Genomic DNA, 14,504 nt, shown 5'->3' with positions numbered 1-14,504 from the left:
TTTGCAAACAATTTATCCTTATTGCGAACAGATTTTTATAAAGTGAAGTTGATTTATTAATGTTACAAATTGTTTACTGCTTCCTTTTCCCACTAATCTGGAATTTAAAAAAAAATATTCATCCTGAACAAGCTGTTTACTCCTTATGATCTATTTACCAGGTTTAACTTTGATTTAGACCTCTGCAATAAAATCTCTTTAAAATGATCGACATTATGATTTAAATCAGGGAATTTCTGTCATAAAAAGCTAACAACTGAATTTACAAATCTCAGTAGAAAGTATAATAAACACTAAATGCTGTGAGAGCAGATTAAACCAAACAATAGCTCCTCAGAGGATACCTGGATTGATTTAAATTCCATCATACTGTAGCAGCCCGCCCCCTCGGGCTGACACAGGAAATGGCCGTCGAACACGGCGACTGGCAAAGCATCGTGTGGGTTGAAGTGCCAATTTCCATTGGCTGCCAGCAGAATGGTGAAACTGGCCAATCACTGCCAAGAGATAGCAGGCGGCCCAATTGGGACCCGGGCATCTGAGGTAATAACCACAGCAGCTGACCCACTCAAACCACGCCCCGGTGGTGACGCGGCCGAGCTGACTATAAAAGACAAAGCTGCCACTGAATAAACTCAGTGTCTTTCTTCTCCTGTGGATTCGAGCTATAGCCTTAGGGCTATAACTGAGAGCTATAACCTAGCTGTAGCCATAGCGACTTCACTCCAATACCAAAATTATTTATATTTTGTACAAAACACTAGCTTTATCGTTGAGTTAAACAAGAAAGTCTTCAGATACTGTGATTATAGTTTAATATACAAAAATTCTGGAGAAACTCAGCAGGCTATGCAGTATTCATAACAGGCATTTTATTTTTAGTGCAATAAATAAAGCACTTCCACAAAACCTAAAAATGTAATACCTCATTCAGCATTTGATGATTTACAATGTCACATCATCCTTAACTTGCTCAGCATGAGAGAAACAGCCATTCAGAACAATGATTTCCAGTTTCAACTCCTAATTCAAGTTGGTTTGGATAGTCCCACTCTTTACTTTCCTTTTAAATATTTTTATTGAGTTTAACAAAAATCCTTTATACAAGGTTTATTAAGAATAACATAAATCAAATCATATATGTTACATATCAATTGAAAGTTAGAAGCATTAACCATAATTATTACATTAACTTACTTCGGTCAGTTATAATAATTAAACAATTAAATCATAACTTGTATTATGTCCAAAATCAATAATGAATACAAAAATTATACAAATAAAATTCCCTTACACAAGATATTTTATACTTCTCTGATTTGGTCATGCTGCTCTGTGATATGATCTGCAATCTGTAGTTAAACCCTCCCCCTTTATTTATGAGTCTTAATGAAAAGGGGAGAAAAAAAAAATTCTCCCTACTAATCTATCGTCTTTACACTGGCTTCTCTTTTCCATAAACCCATTGTTTTTCTCCCATTGACACTGCTTGATCGACTGAATTTATTCCTCGGGTCCAGCACATTTTTTTAGGTTCAGATTCAGCATCTTCAGTCTCCCATGTGCCTCCTTTTTGGTCGCAATTTCGAAACCATTTGAGTGAGTTTATTGGAAATAATTCCTTTTTTTTATTGTACAGTTAACTGTTTTAGAAAGGGCTTTTACATTTCATCTTTTGTTTCACACTGAGCATTTCCTCTGGCTCCTTTGATGACATTAAAAGGAATGTAATTGAGTTTGTTTAATTTCATTGCCTTCCAGATCACCTGGACCTTCATGCGGCAAGAGTTTTACTTGACCATGACCATTATGCAATGCAGAAGCTCAAACAGAGAGTGTTGGAGTACCTTGCTGTTAGGCAACTTAAAAACAATTTGAAAGGACCTATTCTCTGTTTTGTGGGACCTCCTGGTGTGGGGAAGACCAGTGTAGGCAGATCAATAGCAAAGACCCTCGGCAGAGAATTTTACAGGATCGCACTGGGTGGAGTATGTGATCAATCTGATATTCGTGGTCACAGGTATTGCAGTTACTAATATAAAAATGCATGTTCATGTGTTATATTTTGAAACTTTGCTATTAAAATCAATTACACAGAAATAGAACAAGTCATTCACCTGCCACCTCTTGTACATTTGTGGCACTACACTACTGTATTTGAATCGCTTGTTTTAATTTGTCTCAAATAGTTACTCCTAAAAATGCAGTCAGGTTGGTTGCAAGGCATGTTGTCGTACAGTAATACTTTCTCCCCATACCCTGAAATGATTGCTTCCTTAATAAGGGGTATAAAACAAGTGACTGTTATTCAACTTGTTCACTTGAATATTATGGTAGGTCCTGAAGTGATAGCAATGTAATAAAGCCTAATACTGTCCTTCAGTATAATAATATTTCACTGTTTAAAGATAGTTTTAATCACTAATGCCTCTCAGTTAAGTACACCTTCTAGTATTATGTGGCATAAGCTCGTGTAAAATTGGCAGCACTTCCGCTGATGCAGAGGAGTGTGGGCAACGGTGACGCAGCTTTATTCTGCAGGGTGGGGGGTCTGCACCCAAGATTGCGGCGCATATGCTTGGAAGCAACCATGAGGGGATGCAGACTGAAGGACCAGCGCGGGACACCAGAAAGGAGGAGAACATCCCCTGTTGAGAAGAAGAGGCAGAGGATGGTGACCACAGCAGCAGACCAGCGAGGAGCCCACACAGGCTATGGGTGTTGGCGACTTGCGGACGGGGACTCGCGTTGGCTGTGGACTACTGGAGGAACGGTTCATGGGAGCCAGGTATCAGAACCGGAATTTGTACAGGTGCTGAGCGCAAGAAGGACTCCTGAAAATTTGGATCTGAGGTTTAGGTTGTCAACGGATCGAACATTTGCAAAGGCCTGCAGGAGATGCTGGAGTGGACTCTGCCTTACGACAGGCAAGAGGAAATTTAGTGTAACCTTACATTTTCTGTATTATTATAAAAATAAAGGAATCTTCAAAGCAAAGCTGAACTTTCACTATCCCGTTGAACTTGGTGAGTGTAGAGGATGATGTGGAGATTTGGAGTGGATATGGACAAGCTGAGTAAACAGGAAAGAACATGGCAGATGGAATACAATGGAAAATGCTGAAGTTATCTACCTTGGTGATCAACATAAAAGCAAATTATTTGTTAAAAGGTGAAGATTGACTAGCATCAAAAAAGGATAGCTATACAAGTAGAAGTATCAATATATAAGGCGAGCATTTATGAAGGCAAAAGCTGTGTTAATTTTCATTATGAGATCATTTAATGAGAAAATTGGGAAGAGATTTTGTGCAATAATTAGGATCTCCTTACTATTAGAGGGAGTGACTATTTTCATGGATGGTAAACCTGTAATCCCTGGAAAGATCAAGTAGCTAGGCACCATATTATCAAGAGTACAAAAGGATGAGAGGAGATCTTATTGCAACATTAATTGTTAAATGGCTCAGTATACGAGAGGCAAAAGAAACTGAGTTTTCTATGACCATTGGGCACAGATTCAGAATAAGGAGTAGGCAATTTAGTCGAGAAATAAAAAAGAAATTTCTTCACTCAAAAGTAATCTTTGGCATTCTCTCCCAGAACTCAAGAGGCTCTGATATAGAGTTATACAGTGTGAAAACAAGCCCTCAGCCCAACTTGACCATGCCGTCCAAAAAGTCTCACCTGCCTGCATCCTTCTAAACCTATCCGATCCATGTATCTCTCCCAATTTTATCTTAAACGTTGTAATGGTACCTTACTCAACCATCACCTCGAGTTTTTCCAGTTTATTTGAATTGGGAGTGTTGGATGTTGGAATATTAAGAGAATAATAGCATATGGGGATAATATCTCTGAATTAGTTCAGGTATGTTCTTAATGACAGGTAAATTAGGCTTAAAAGGCTGGATAGCTAATTCTTTCTTGTGTACTTGTTCCTTTTGTCCATCTCAATTTGACAGAATCTTTTTGGAATAGTTGGCAAAATGCTTTATCCGTTAAAGAAAAAAATTACTTTGGTTTTGTAACTTTTTCTTGCTGTTTTTAATGAAAGAACTGCAAAAATTGATTTACATCCATTTCCTGGGAATCCTACATGAGTGAGTGCTGTAGTGCACTTGGGAGTAGTCCAAATATACCCAAAAGGCATATTCTAGACTGTTAATTGCTTGCACTAATAAAATGTACATTTTTGGTATTTTCACCCTCTAAGAACAGTGTTCGCCAGTGAGTACTATATCACAGGGAAAGGTTAAATGAGTTTTATTAACTGGCACACTACAAATTGGATATAATTTTTCTTCATAAACAAACCTCAACAGAAATGCAACCCTTGTATATGAGCATGTGTTAGGAAAATAGTGAGAGAGGAAAGACTTTATCCTTCTTTGGTGATTGATGTCCCCCTGAGTATGCATATAAGAGAAAAATGTGTTTCTTCTTTTCCAAAATATTTGAATGCTTTATCTTTCAGGAGAACATATGTGGGTAGCATGCCTGGCAGAATCGTCAATGGTTTAAGAACAGTTGGTGTGAGTAATCCAGTGTTCCTGCTGGATGAAATAGATAAATTAGGAAAAAGTCTGCAAGGGGACCCTGCAGCAGCCCTGTTGGAGGTACAAAATGAAATATTCTACAATTTAAATGACACGGAAGTTAAATTGGGCAGCTAGTGAATTTTTCCTACTGCTCTCCATCGAACAATACATTTAATAATATAAAGAAAAAAATGCCATTGTCAAATAGCTTTTTTCTTGTCTTAAAAGAGGAAGCACGAGCTCCACTGAAATTTTGATATGGAAAAGCTTGTTTTGTTCTTTGTCAAACTGCATTCTTTATTGTATTTTCACAAGCAATTAGCTGGTAATGTTTTAAAATGCATTTCATTTGAGGAAAAACTGTGATCACATCAATTTGAAAGGTTGCAGTCCTTCCTTTGTCCAGCATTGAAATTTTATAATTGAATTTTATAATTAAATGAATAAATAAATGTTGTATTCAACTTATTTTAAGCAGGGATGAAGAAAGCATGAGAGAGATTAGTGATAAAGCATCTAACAGAATTAAATATCTGGAAACATTTGTATTTTACCAGTAATGGGGTTTGATTTATTTAAAATAGGGATGAGCAAATTCAGAAGCATATATTCTAATCTTGTACTTTAAGGGATATGTATGCTCCACTAGTCGTTTAACTGCACTACTTTGACCAGTGGTTCTCAACATTCCCCCCCCCCCCCCCCCCCCCCCACTCACACACTACCTTAAGTAATCCCTGATTATGGCATAGGATGCCATAGGTGCTCTATAGTTAGTAAGGGATTATTTAAGGTGGTGTGTGTGGAAAATAGAAGGTTGAGAACCACTGTCTTAGACTATTATTTAAATCATTATTCCCATTTAGATCTCCAGCATAGACATTTCTCCTATTAGCTGTTCCATTCTATTACATGGAAACTAAGTCATCATTAAGAGAAGAAAGTGTTAACTTGAGATGTTAATGTTCTAGAAAATAAAGTAGTGTGTTGATGAGTGAGTACCAAATTCATTTGATGCTTTAATGGTCATTGATGTTTTATGATGGTTGGGGATATGTTGAGCTTACTAAACTCATTTTAAGCATTTTAAACCATCACTGAAACTCTAAGAAAAATAACAATATGAATCATTTATTTTAAAGTAGCTTTGGTCTGTTTGCAGTGTATATCTTTATAACAGATTCTCACTGTTCTTTCTGTTCTCTACACTGATGTTTATATTTTGATGGAATAATTTGTGTCCTCTATTTATTTTCAGGTGTTAGATCCTGAGCAGAATCATAGTTTCACTGACCACTATTTAAATGTCTCCTTTGACCTGTCCCAAGTTCTGTTCATAGCTACTGCTAACACGACAGCAACCATTCCTCCAGCCTTACTTGATAGAATGGAACTCATCCAAGTGCCAGGTAGACATATCCCAAAGTGCTTCTAGTTTTAAAGCCAAAGTTGTACTTTTTTTTAAAAAGAAATCATCACTCTTAAATATCTAGTACCTTAATCAATTTATGTAATTTTGGGCATCAAATATCTCATCTATACAAGTACAACCTGATGAAACAGTGTTTTCCAGTCCTTGGTGCAAAAATACAACCAGACATGACACACATACAATACAAATGCAGGACAAGTATTTCATCTATACAATTAAGTACTGTTTTGTACATATGAGAGGCTTGGATGGTTCCTTTGACCCTTGAGCATTCTCCCTGATTGTGGGAAGAAGCTGTTCTTCAGCCTGGTGGTGCTGGCTCTGATACTCCTGTCTCTCTTTCCTGACGAGAGCAGTGAAAGGTGCTGTGTGCAGGAAAGATGCAGGAATGGGCACATCTTCTGTGTAATTGCAGAGGAAGCGAGTTGGAAAGGAGATTGCATAAGGAAGGGTAATTGTGCAGGTGATCAGGGTGGAGATTGGACAGATGTTTAGGTTGACCTGGAGGCTTAGCTTCGTCGCCCACATTCATAGATGAAAGTCTAGGGCAGAAGATTGATGTGAGTTACGTGATGATTGAAGGAGATGGTTAGGGATATGATTGAGTACATTGTTTCAGCAGATTTGAGTCCAGCAGATTGAGTGAGTGTGTCAAACATTTGAATCTTGAGGGACATTTTGATGATGGAGAATTGATGATTGTCAGGTTATTCACATGTTGGACATGGTGAACAAGAGAGAATGGATGCACGTGGGATGATAGGAAGCAAATCCAAACAGTGTTACACTGAAGGACAAACATTTTTAGGAATTGATAGATGAAGAACTTGTACTGTTTATAGTCTTGGGTAAAGAAAGGTGGGAGTCGACTTGTGTGGAGCAAAATGCTAGAATGAACAGGTTAAGCTGAATAGTCTGCTTCAGTGTTCCCAATGGGAGAAGGTGAAGAGGGTGGCCAGAGTGGGATGAAACTTTGAACATGTTGGCCACTTTTCCAAAACAGCAGGAAGTATAGACGGAGTCAGTGGAGGGGACTTTAGTGATGGTCTGAGCTGTGTTCACAGCTTTCTACCAATTATGGTCCTTGGGCAGAGCAATTCTCATACTGTCCAGTATGAAAGGATACTTTTAATTGTGCATCTGTAGAGGCTGGTGAGGAACTTGGATGACATGCCAAATTTCCTCAGGTCTCTAAAAAAGGAGAGGCACCAGTGTGCTTTCTTGTCTATCTGAGTGGACCAGGATGACACTATAGATATTTATTCCCAGGATGTTCACTCCATAGATAGCAACTCCGTGTCCCTTGTCTTTTAGAATTATTGAAGAAGTTGTCTAAAACCCTGGCTTATTGAGTTGTGACCTTGTTAGAGAACATTTGCTGCATATCCAAATCTAAGTTATTGAAGTTTCCTGCTCTACCTTCTACTGCAAAGATTGCACATGGTTCCCATTCTGTCAAGTACTATTTATTATATGACTCTTACCTGAATTGTATTTTGTCTCCAAAATGTAGAAAACTATAATGAATATAGTACATTTAATGAAAGAAATGTATATAAACAATTATCTAAAGGGAAGGATGTTTTGACATCCTGTGCAGTGGGAACGAAAGAATTGGAAAGGCAAATGAGTGGGTGATTGCCTGAATGTTGGTTTCTAAGGTTGTGTTTTAATATATTTTGGTACTTGTGTAATTCTGTTCAATATCAAGCATTACAGCAGTGGTATGACACAATCAATTTCTACCTTACAGATGAACAAAAATATGCTTCCTTTAAAGCAGTGGTTCTCAACCTTTTTCTTTCCACTCACATAACCACTTTAAGTAATCCCTATGCCACAAGTGCTCTGGGATTGCTTAAGGTGGTACGTGAGTGGGAAGGGAAGGCTGAGAACCACTGCTCCAGACCCAATTGTTACTGAAATATTTTGCTTGAGAAAAATTGTCATTGGCCAATTTCTTTTGGAGTTGTGAAACCGTGCACATAACGAGTCAGTTAGGTACGATTAAAACTGGTTTTCAAACTTTTTCTTTCCACCCACATACTACCTTAAGCAATCCCTTACTAATCACAGAGCACCTATGCCATGGGGAATACTTAAAGTGGTTATGCGAGTGGAAAGAAAAAGGTTGAGAACCACTGCTTTAAAGGAACATTGCAGGTTGAGTGGAGATTTTAAAATATTCCCTTCTCTTGAGGAATTTCATGATTTACAAAAGAGAAGCAAAGGAAGTTTATTTTTATATGTATGTGTAGATAAATTGTATGTTTGTCATTAGATTTAATTTTAATTCATCTATTTTTTCAATATTAGGTTACATTCAGGAGGAGAAGATGGAAATTGCTCATCGGCATTTGATTCCTAAACAATTAGAGCTACATGGACTAACACCACAACAGATTCAAATTCAACAGGAAGCAACTGAAGGCATCATCAGCAGGTCATTAATATTTATGGGCAAGAATTTATTTTAAAAACACAAGCTTTAATAATTGTTAGATTCTCCCAGGCCATATGAGTATTAGACTTCTTTGACACAAGAAACTGGGGTGCTAAATTGTTCATTTTTTAAAAAAAATTTAAATTTATCAAATGGGATTCTTGAAGTACAGCTGTTGTTTATGTTTTGGGGGAAAAAATTAAAACCTTGCAACAATTAATAATCTAAATGAGCAAGTAACTTCTATTAGGCATTCACCAACTTATTGTTGATCAGAACAATCCTTTCACTTTTGTACTGCAAAGCTCTGTCATCTGCACATGTCAAGTAATGGTGGTTTATTTATTCCCCCCCTCCCCCCACACAAATTTCACGAGAGTGAATTTTATTCCATATTTCAACATTTTGTGTATGATGTGAACTTTGTAATGAGAATTTCCATTACCCAAATGGCCATTACAAAGGGGTTGTCTGAATAGTCATAATGTGTATTAAAGTACCACCTGATGCAAAGAGTAAATCATACATATGGAATTGTAAAGACAAATTATTGAGGATGAAATTACAGAAACCAGATATGATGATTAATTTATTTTTATTGGTGGAACAATTTAGTTCCAGTATACAATTCTGCAGAACCATCTCTTGGCTTCTGTAATGGGCTTTTGGACTTCGTAATTGGATTTTTTGTGGAGGTCTAGGTCTCCTGACTTGAATACCACCAACCTGGCCTTCAGAAGTGAGTCAACATTCTGATCTATCCATAGTTTCCGATTGCTTTCTTGGTTACACTGTCTTCTACACACTTGCTGATGAAGGCAGTGATGCGGTAATGTATTAAAGATTTTTGCCGAATTGTTGAATACTCATTAGTAAATTTTTTTTTGGTGTCTGAAATGCTGTTATGATTCCCGCAGTGTTTGTAAATTTATGCCACAAACTATAATAAGTTGTGGTACAATTTGTTATGTATTCTATTCAAGCTGGTTTCTGACAAATATTAGAATCTTGCTTTGGAGGACGCCAAGTTAAATGTGAAGGAGAACGAAGGTGACTGCGTTATTTATTTTCAGAAGTTGAAACCAATCTCGTAGCTATTTTGGAGAGACTGAAGATGCTGGAAAACTGAAGCAACACAAAAAAAAGTCTCCATATCAATGACATCCTACAGACTTGAAGCAGTCATGTAGGATGTCATCGATATTCTCAGACCATTAGAATGAACATAATAAAATTCCATGAAACAAAACAATTCTATGCAATATGCGCAACAGTATATGTAGCTATTGACAGCAGACAGAATAATCCTTTTACAGGGAATTTTCAGGAACTGAACTTTTATGTAATCTGAAGGCTGCCTGCACTTATAAGCCGGTCTGTTTTTGGAGGTTTATCTGAGTTTGAAATCTTTTCTGTTCTCCGTGCATCATTTCTAAATTTTAACTCGGACTCCCCTTCTCCATATGTATCTGAGAATACTAATGATGAAATATTTAAGAAGATCTTTTAAATGATTAAAGGAAATGCAGGGAATAAATGTTTTTAATAATTCTATTGTTCTCAAATCTGTCTTTGAGGAATAATATCTTGGTTTTAACAGCTGCAGCTTTGGCTACTTGGGGGCAGTCATTAATTCATTTTTTTTGGTGCCTGAAATGATGTTATGATTCCTGCAGTGTTTGTAAATTGATGCCACAAACTATAATAAGTTGCAGTACAATTTGTTATGTATTCTGCAGCATCCTCCCTTCCTGTAGCCATACTATCCCTGACCAGTAATGCTACTCTTTCCCCCCAGATCCCCACACTTGCTACATCCCATCCTATTCTTTTAAAACATCTAAATCCCAGTACAAATCAGCTAATCCTGCCCTTCCTCCAGCCAAGTCTTTGTAATGACCACATTGTAGTTCCACATACTGATCCATGCTCTAAGTTCATTCCTAATACTCCTAGCATTGAAAGAGACACATTTTAAACCCTCTAATTGATTACCTTTATGTTTTGCCCCCTGCCTGTCCTTCCTCACCAACTCTGTGCACATAGCATCATTCTTTCATCCTTCCACCCTAGTTTCTGATTCTCACACCCCTGCCAAACTAATTTAAACCCTCCCCAACAGCTCTAGCAAACCTGCCCACCAGAATATTGATCCCCCTCCAGTTCAGGTGCAGCCTGTCCTTTTTGTACAGGTCAGACCTTCCCCAGAAGAAATCCCAATGATCCACAAATCTGAACCCCTGCTCCTGGCACCAACTCTTCAGCCATGCATTCATCTGCCACACTTCCTGTTTCTACCCTCTGGAACATGGCACAGGCAGCAATCCAGAGATTACCTGGATTTTTAACTTCTTTCATAGCTCCCAATATTCCCGCTTCAGGACCTCTTTCCTACTCCTGTGTAAATCGTTGATCCCCAATTGGACTCCATTATCTGGCTGCTCACCCTTCCCCTCCAGAATGCTATGAACTCGATCAGAGACGTACCTGATCCTGGCACCTGGGTGGCAACATACCATTCGGGAGTCTCAATCTCATTCACAGAACATCTCTCCTAACCAACGAGTCTTAATTACCATAGCTCTCCTCTTCTCCCCCCTTCCCTTCTGAGCCAGAGAGACCTTGATTTGTCACTGGTAGATTGTTTTCCAACCCCACCACCCACCCCCCTCCCCCCCACCTAGCAGTATCTAAAACTATACTTGTTGAGGGAAAAGCCACAGGGGTGCTCTGCTCCTTCTGCCTCTTCTCCTTCCTCTCCTGACGGTCACCCAGTTACCTATCTCCTGACTTTTAGGGGTGACTGCCTCCCTGAAACTTCTGTCTATCACTACCTCTGCCTCCTATAAGATCTGAAGTTCATCCAGCTCCAGTTCCCAACTCAGTTTGTTAGGAGCTGCAGCTGGATGCACCTTTTGCAGGTGTAGTCATCAGGAACAAACATGCTGTTCCTGTCTTCCCACATTCTACAAATGGAGCACTGGACTGCCCTAGCTACTGCCTCCATTAACTACTCCTAAGTTAAATTAATTAAAGAAACTTGCCAATCTTACCTCTCTGGAAGCGAGCGTCTGCTCACCAAAGCCTCAAAGCTCCACTCCTTCACTGTGCCATTCACTCACTGGCTGCTTCTCATGGCTACTCCTCTTTAGTTACCCCTCTTATTTGTCCCTGCTAATCAACATTCTGCTTAACCCTTTGCCCTCCGCATTTTGTAAACTGCTTCTCTAATGCTCACTTCTCTGACAAGACTCTCTTCCTCCTTCGACACTCCAGTGATTCAAAAAAACCCCGAGTCCCAACTTTGCGCTCTTTTTGAACTCTTTTCTAACACTCATCTAACAAGACTCTCATTCCTCTTCCGATGCTCCTGCAGTCTTTCCTGTATTCCACTTCCCATTCCCATATTGACATTGTTTATGGCCTACTGTACTGCCACACGAAAATTGGAGGAAAAGTACCTTGTATTGCATCTTGGCAGTCTCCAACAAGATGGCATCATCAAAATCTAAAATTTTTGCTCCGCACCACTTATTTTCTCAATAGTTTCTCCCCCCCCCCCCCCCCCCCTACTGCTTTGCTTCCTCTTCTTTGCCTGGCCCCATTCATCCTCTTTCCCTCCCCTGAACCCTCTCACCCACACCAGCTCTCCACCCCCTTCCTTTTCTTCCTCTAATCATTGTGCATCTTCCTCAGCCTCTTCCTATTACAATCTAGCTCACTTCTTATTCTTCCACCTGCATTCACATTACCTGTGCTCCTTCCCCCTCTTCTGCTGCACCCCCACGACCCGCCCATACTTTCATTCAGGTGTCTGCCCATTTCTTGATTTTTTTTTGGCTTCCCTGGATGTTGCCTGACTCACGTTGAGTTCCTCCAGCTTTTTGTGTTTTGCTTATGGTAATTTCATGCAGAAATCTTGAATTCCTGTGTAGCATCATCTAAGTTTTTGCAGCAATGATGATAAAAATAAAATTTTGGTCATAAAAGCACATTTTTTGGTGGGATTTTAAACTATCTTGACCATCAACTTCCATTGAAATGCTTTTGAAAATGGGCCACTTAAATGCTGTGATTCTCATTCTGGTTTCTATTTTGATACTGATAAATTTCTAAGAAAACAAAGCGCTTCTAATCAAGCAAACTATTAAAGAATGTAACATGGGATGTAACATTTTGTTAATAGTTTTGACTCCAGGTGCATTGTTAACTTAAGGTTTAAGGTTCCTTTTATTATCACATAATACATTAAGAATGTAACATACATGATCTACATTAACCTTAGCCTGCCGGGAGACAGAACTGCCATTAGTATTGCCCAGTGCCCCTTGCAGTATGATAGAAAGAAGCAAAAGAGAGTCAGCTGCAGGCTCCTGTTTGGTTCATTGGCACCCGAGCTCCAGATCCAAACCTCCAACATGGCCAGGAAGCCTTCATTGCTCGAGGCTCTTCTTACCTTCAGCACCCTCTCGAAATTTATAATGAATGTTTGTGAGTCAAAATAAATTAAATATTTTCTTTTGAAAGAAATCTCTCTTTACAGATATACCAGAGAGGCAGGAGTACGGTCCCTTGAACGGAAGATAGGTGCCATTTGTCGAGCTGTGGCTGTAAAAGTGGCAGAAACTCAACACAAGGTTACCAAATCTAATTGCCCACCAATAACTGAGAAAGAAGGTGAGAAAGCAAGAATTTTTAGGCGGGGGAAAAAGTCATTGAACTTTAAAAATTGGGAACTAATGTTAACAGAATTCATAAAATGCATTCTCCTGCAGTAGGTAGATTGGCAAGATATTGAAAGATAGATATTAAATGCTAATTGTATTTAAACTATTTTTTCCTTAATGCCTTTATTGAATATTGTCCAGGATTCCATGAAGTAAATAACACCAAATTAGATCATGTTAACCAAAATAGAACAAAGCAATGGTATAAAGGTGGGGATTTGGAGAAATTAAATATGGAATTTTAACAAAAGCAATGTGATTGCTTTTTAAAACATCTGTGAGCTTGACATAAAGCTCATGTACAAGCTCTATGGAGATAGAATTATTGGTTAAATAAAAGATTTTGGTGCATTTTAAGGACATTGAAAGCGGGCCGTCTTCATGAGGCCCCTCAGGACTGCTGTGATAAGTTTTGGTCATATTATTGGAGAAATTAGTATTGAATAGTATTAGAGATATGAGGGTTATTGACCTGATTATTAGTTTTTGAGGAAAAAATCCATCTTGAGCTAAGAATGGGGATTGACCACAGTTCTTTTGAGCATATGGTTTGAGATCTGAAGCTCTTTTTACATTTTGTGACGCTTATGATCCATTCATCACTTTTTTTTTCTTTGGCTTGGCTTCGCGGACGAAGATTTATGGAGGGGGTAAAAAGTCCACGTCAGCTGCAGGCTCGTTTGTGGCTGACAAGTCCGATGCGGGACAGGCAGACACGATTGCAGCGGTTGCAAGGGAAAATTTGTTGGTTGGGGTTGGGTGTTGGGTTTTTCCTCCTTTGCCTTTTGTCAGTGTGTGGTTAAACAGCAGTTTCTACTATCCAGATGGTGGTGCTAAATGTGATATTTTACGCCACATTGAGTACTTTAGAATTTCTGACAGAAATATTTTTCAAACTATTTGTTATCTATACTGAGGTATATTGATACTTTGTTTTGTGAGCAGTCTAGCTGGACAACTCGCATGTGGTACAGTGTACAGAATTGTGGAGGGAGATCAGTAGGAACAGAGCAGCAAAGGCAACGTATGAGATTTGTTCAAGAGTTCTGACACCAATAGGAAACTGATGCGTGATCTCACACGTGCAATTTTTTCCCGATTTTGGGGGGGGGGGTGGGGGGGAGAGGAGAATCTTCTAATATGTTGGCTGCTTTTCCGAGGAATGGGAAGTATATCTGAAGTTGATGGAGGCTTAGATGATGGTCTGAACTGCGTTCACAATTCTCTGCAGTGTATTGTGGTTTTGCTGGTGTGTTTTTTTTTTGGGCATAATTTCTTTGTGGTTGGACATGTTTACTTCCAAGAACTTAAAAGTTGTCTACTGTTCCACATTGATGAGCAGTGAGTTCCACCCTGAAGCCC

The 14,504-nt window shown here is 38.8% G+C and overlaps 1 protein-coding gene across 1 annotated transcript in view; it reads left to right on the top strand.

Annotated features, from left to right (window-relative positions):
* Window positions 1-14,504, top strand: part of lonp2 (lon peptidase 2, peroxisomal) — a 41,536-nt gene that overhangs the window by 17,546 nt on the left and 9,486 nt on the right. The window contains exons 7-11 of the mRNA XM_069901653.1: window positions 1,762-2,020; window positions 4,477-4,618; window positions 5,799-5,949; window positions 8,289-8,415; window positions 12,959-13,092. Of these exons, the coding sequence (XP_069757754.1) occupies window positions 1,762-2,020; window positions 4,477-4,618; window positions 5,799-5,949; window positions 8,289-8,415; window positions 12,959-13,092 (813 nt within the window). The remainder of the gene's footprint in view (window positions 1-1,761; window positions 2,021-4,476; window positions 4,619-5,798; window positions 5,950-8,288; window positions 8,416-12,958; window positions 13,093-14,504) is intronic.

The sequence above is a fragment of the Narcine bancroftii genome, chromosome 10, assembly GCF_036971445.1.
Source record: "Narcine bancroftii isolate sNarBan1 chromosome 10, sNarBan1.hap1, whole genome shotgun sequence".
NCBI lineage: Eukaryota > Metazoa > Chordata > Chondrichthyes > Torpediniformes > Narcinidae > Narcine > Narcine bancroftii.
Note: the sequence above shows the minus strand (reverse complement) of the source record. Positions and strands in the feature narration are given on the sequence as shown.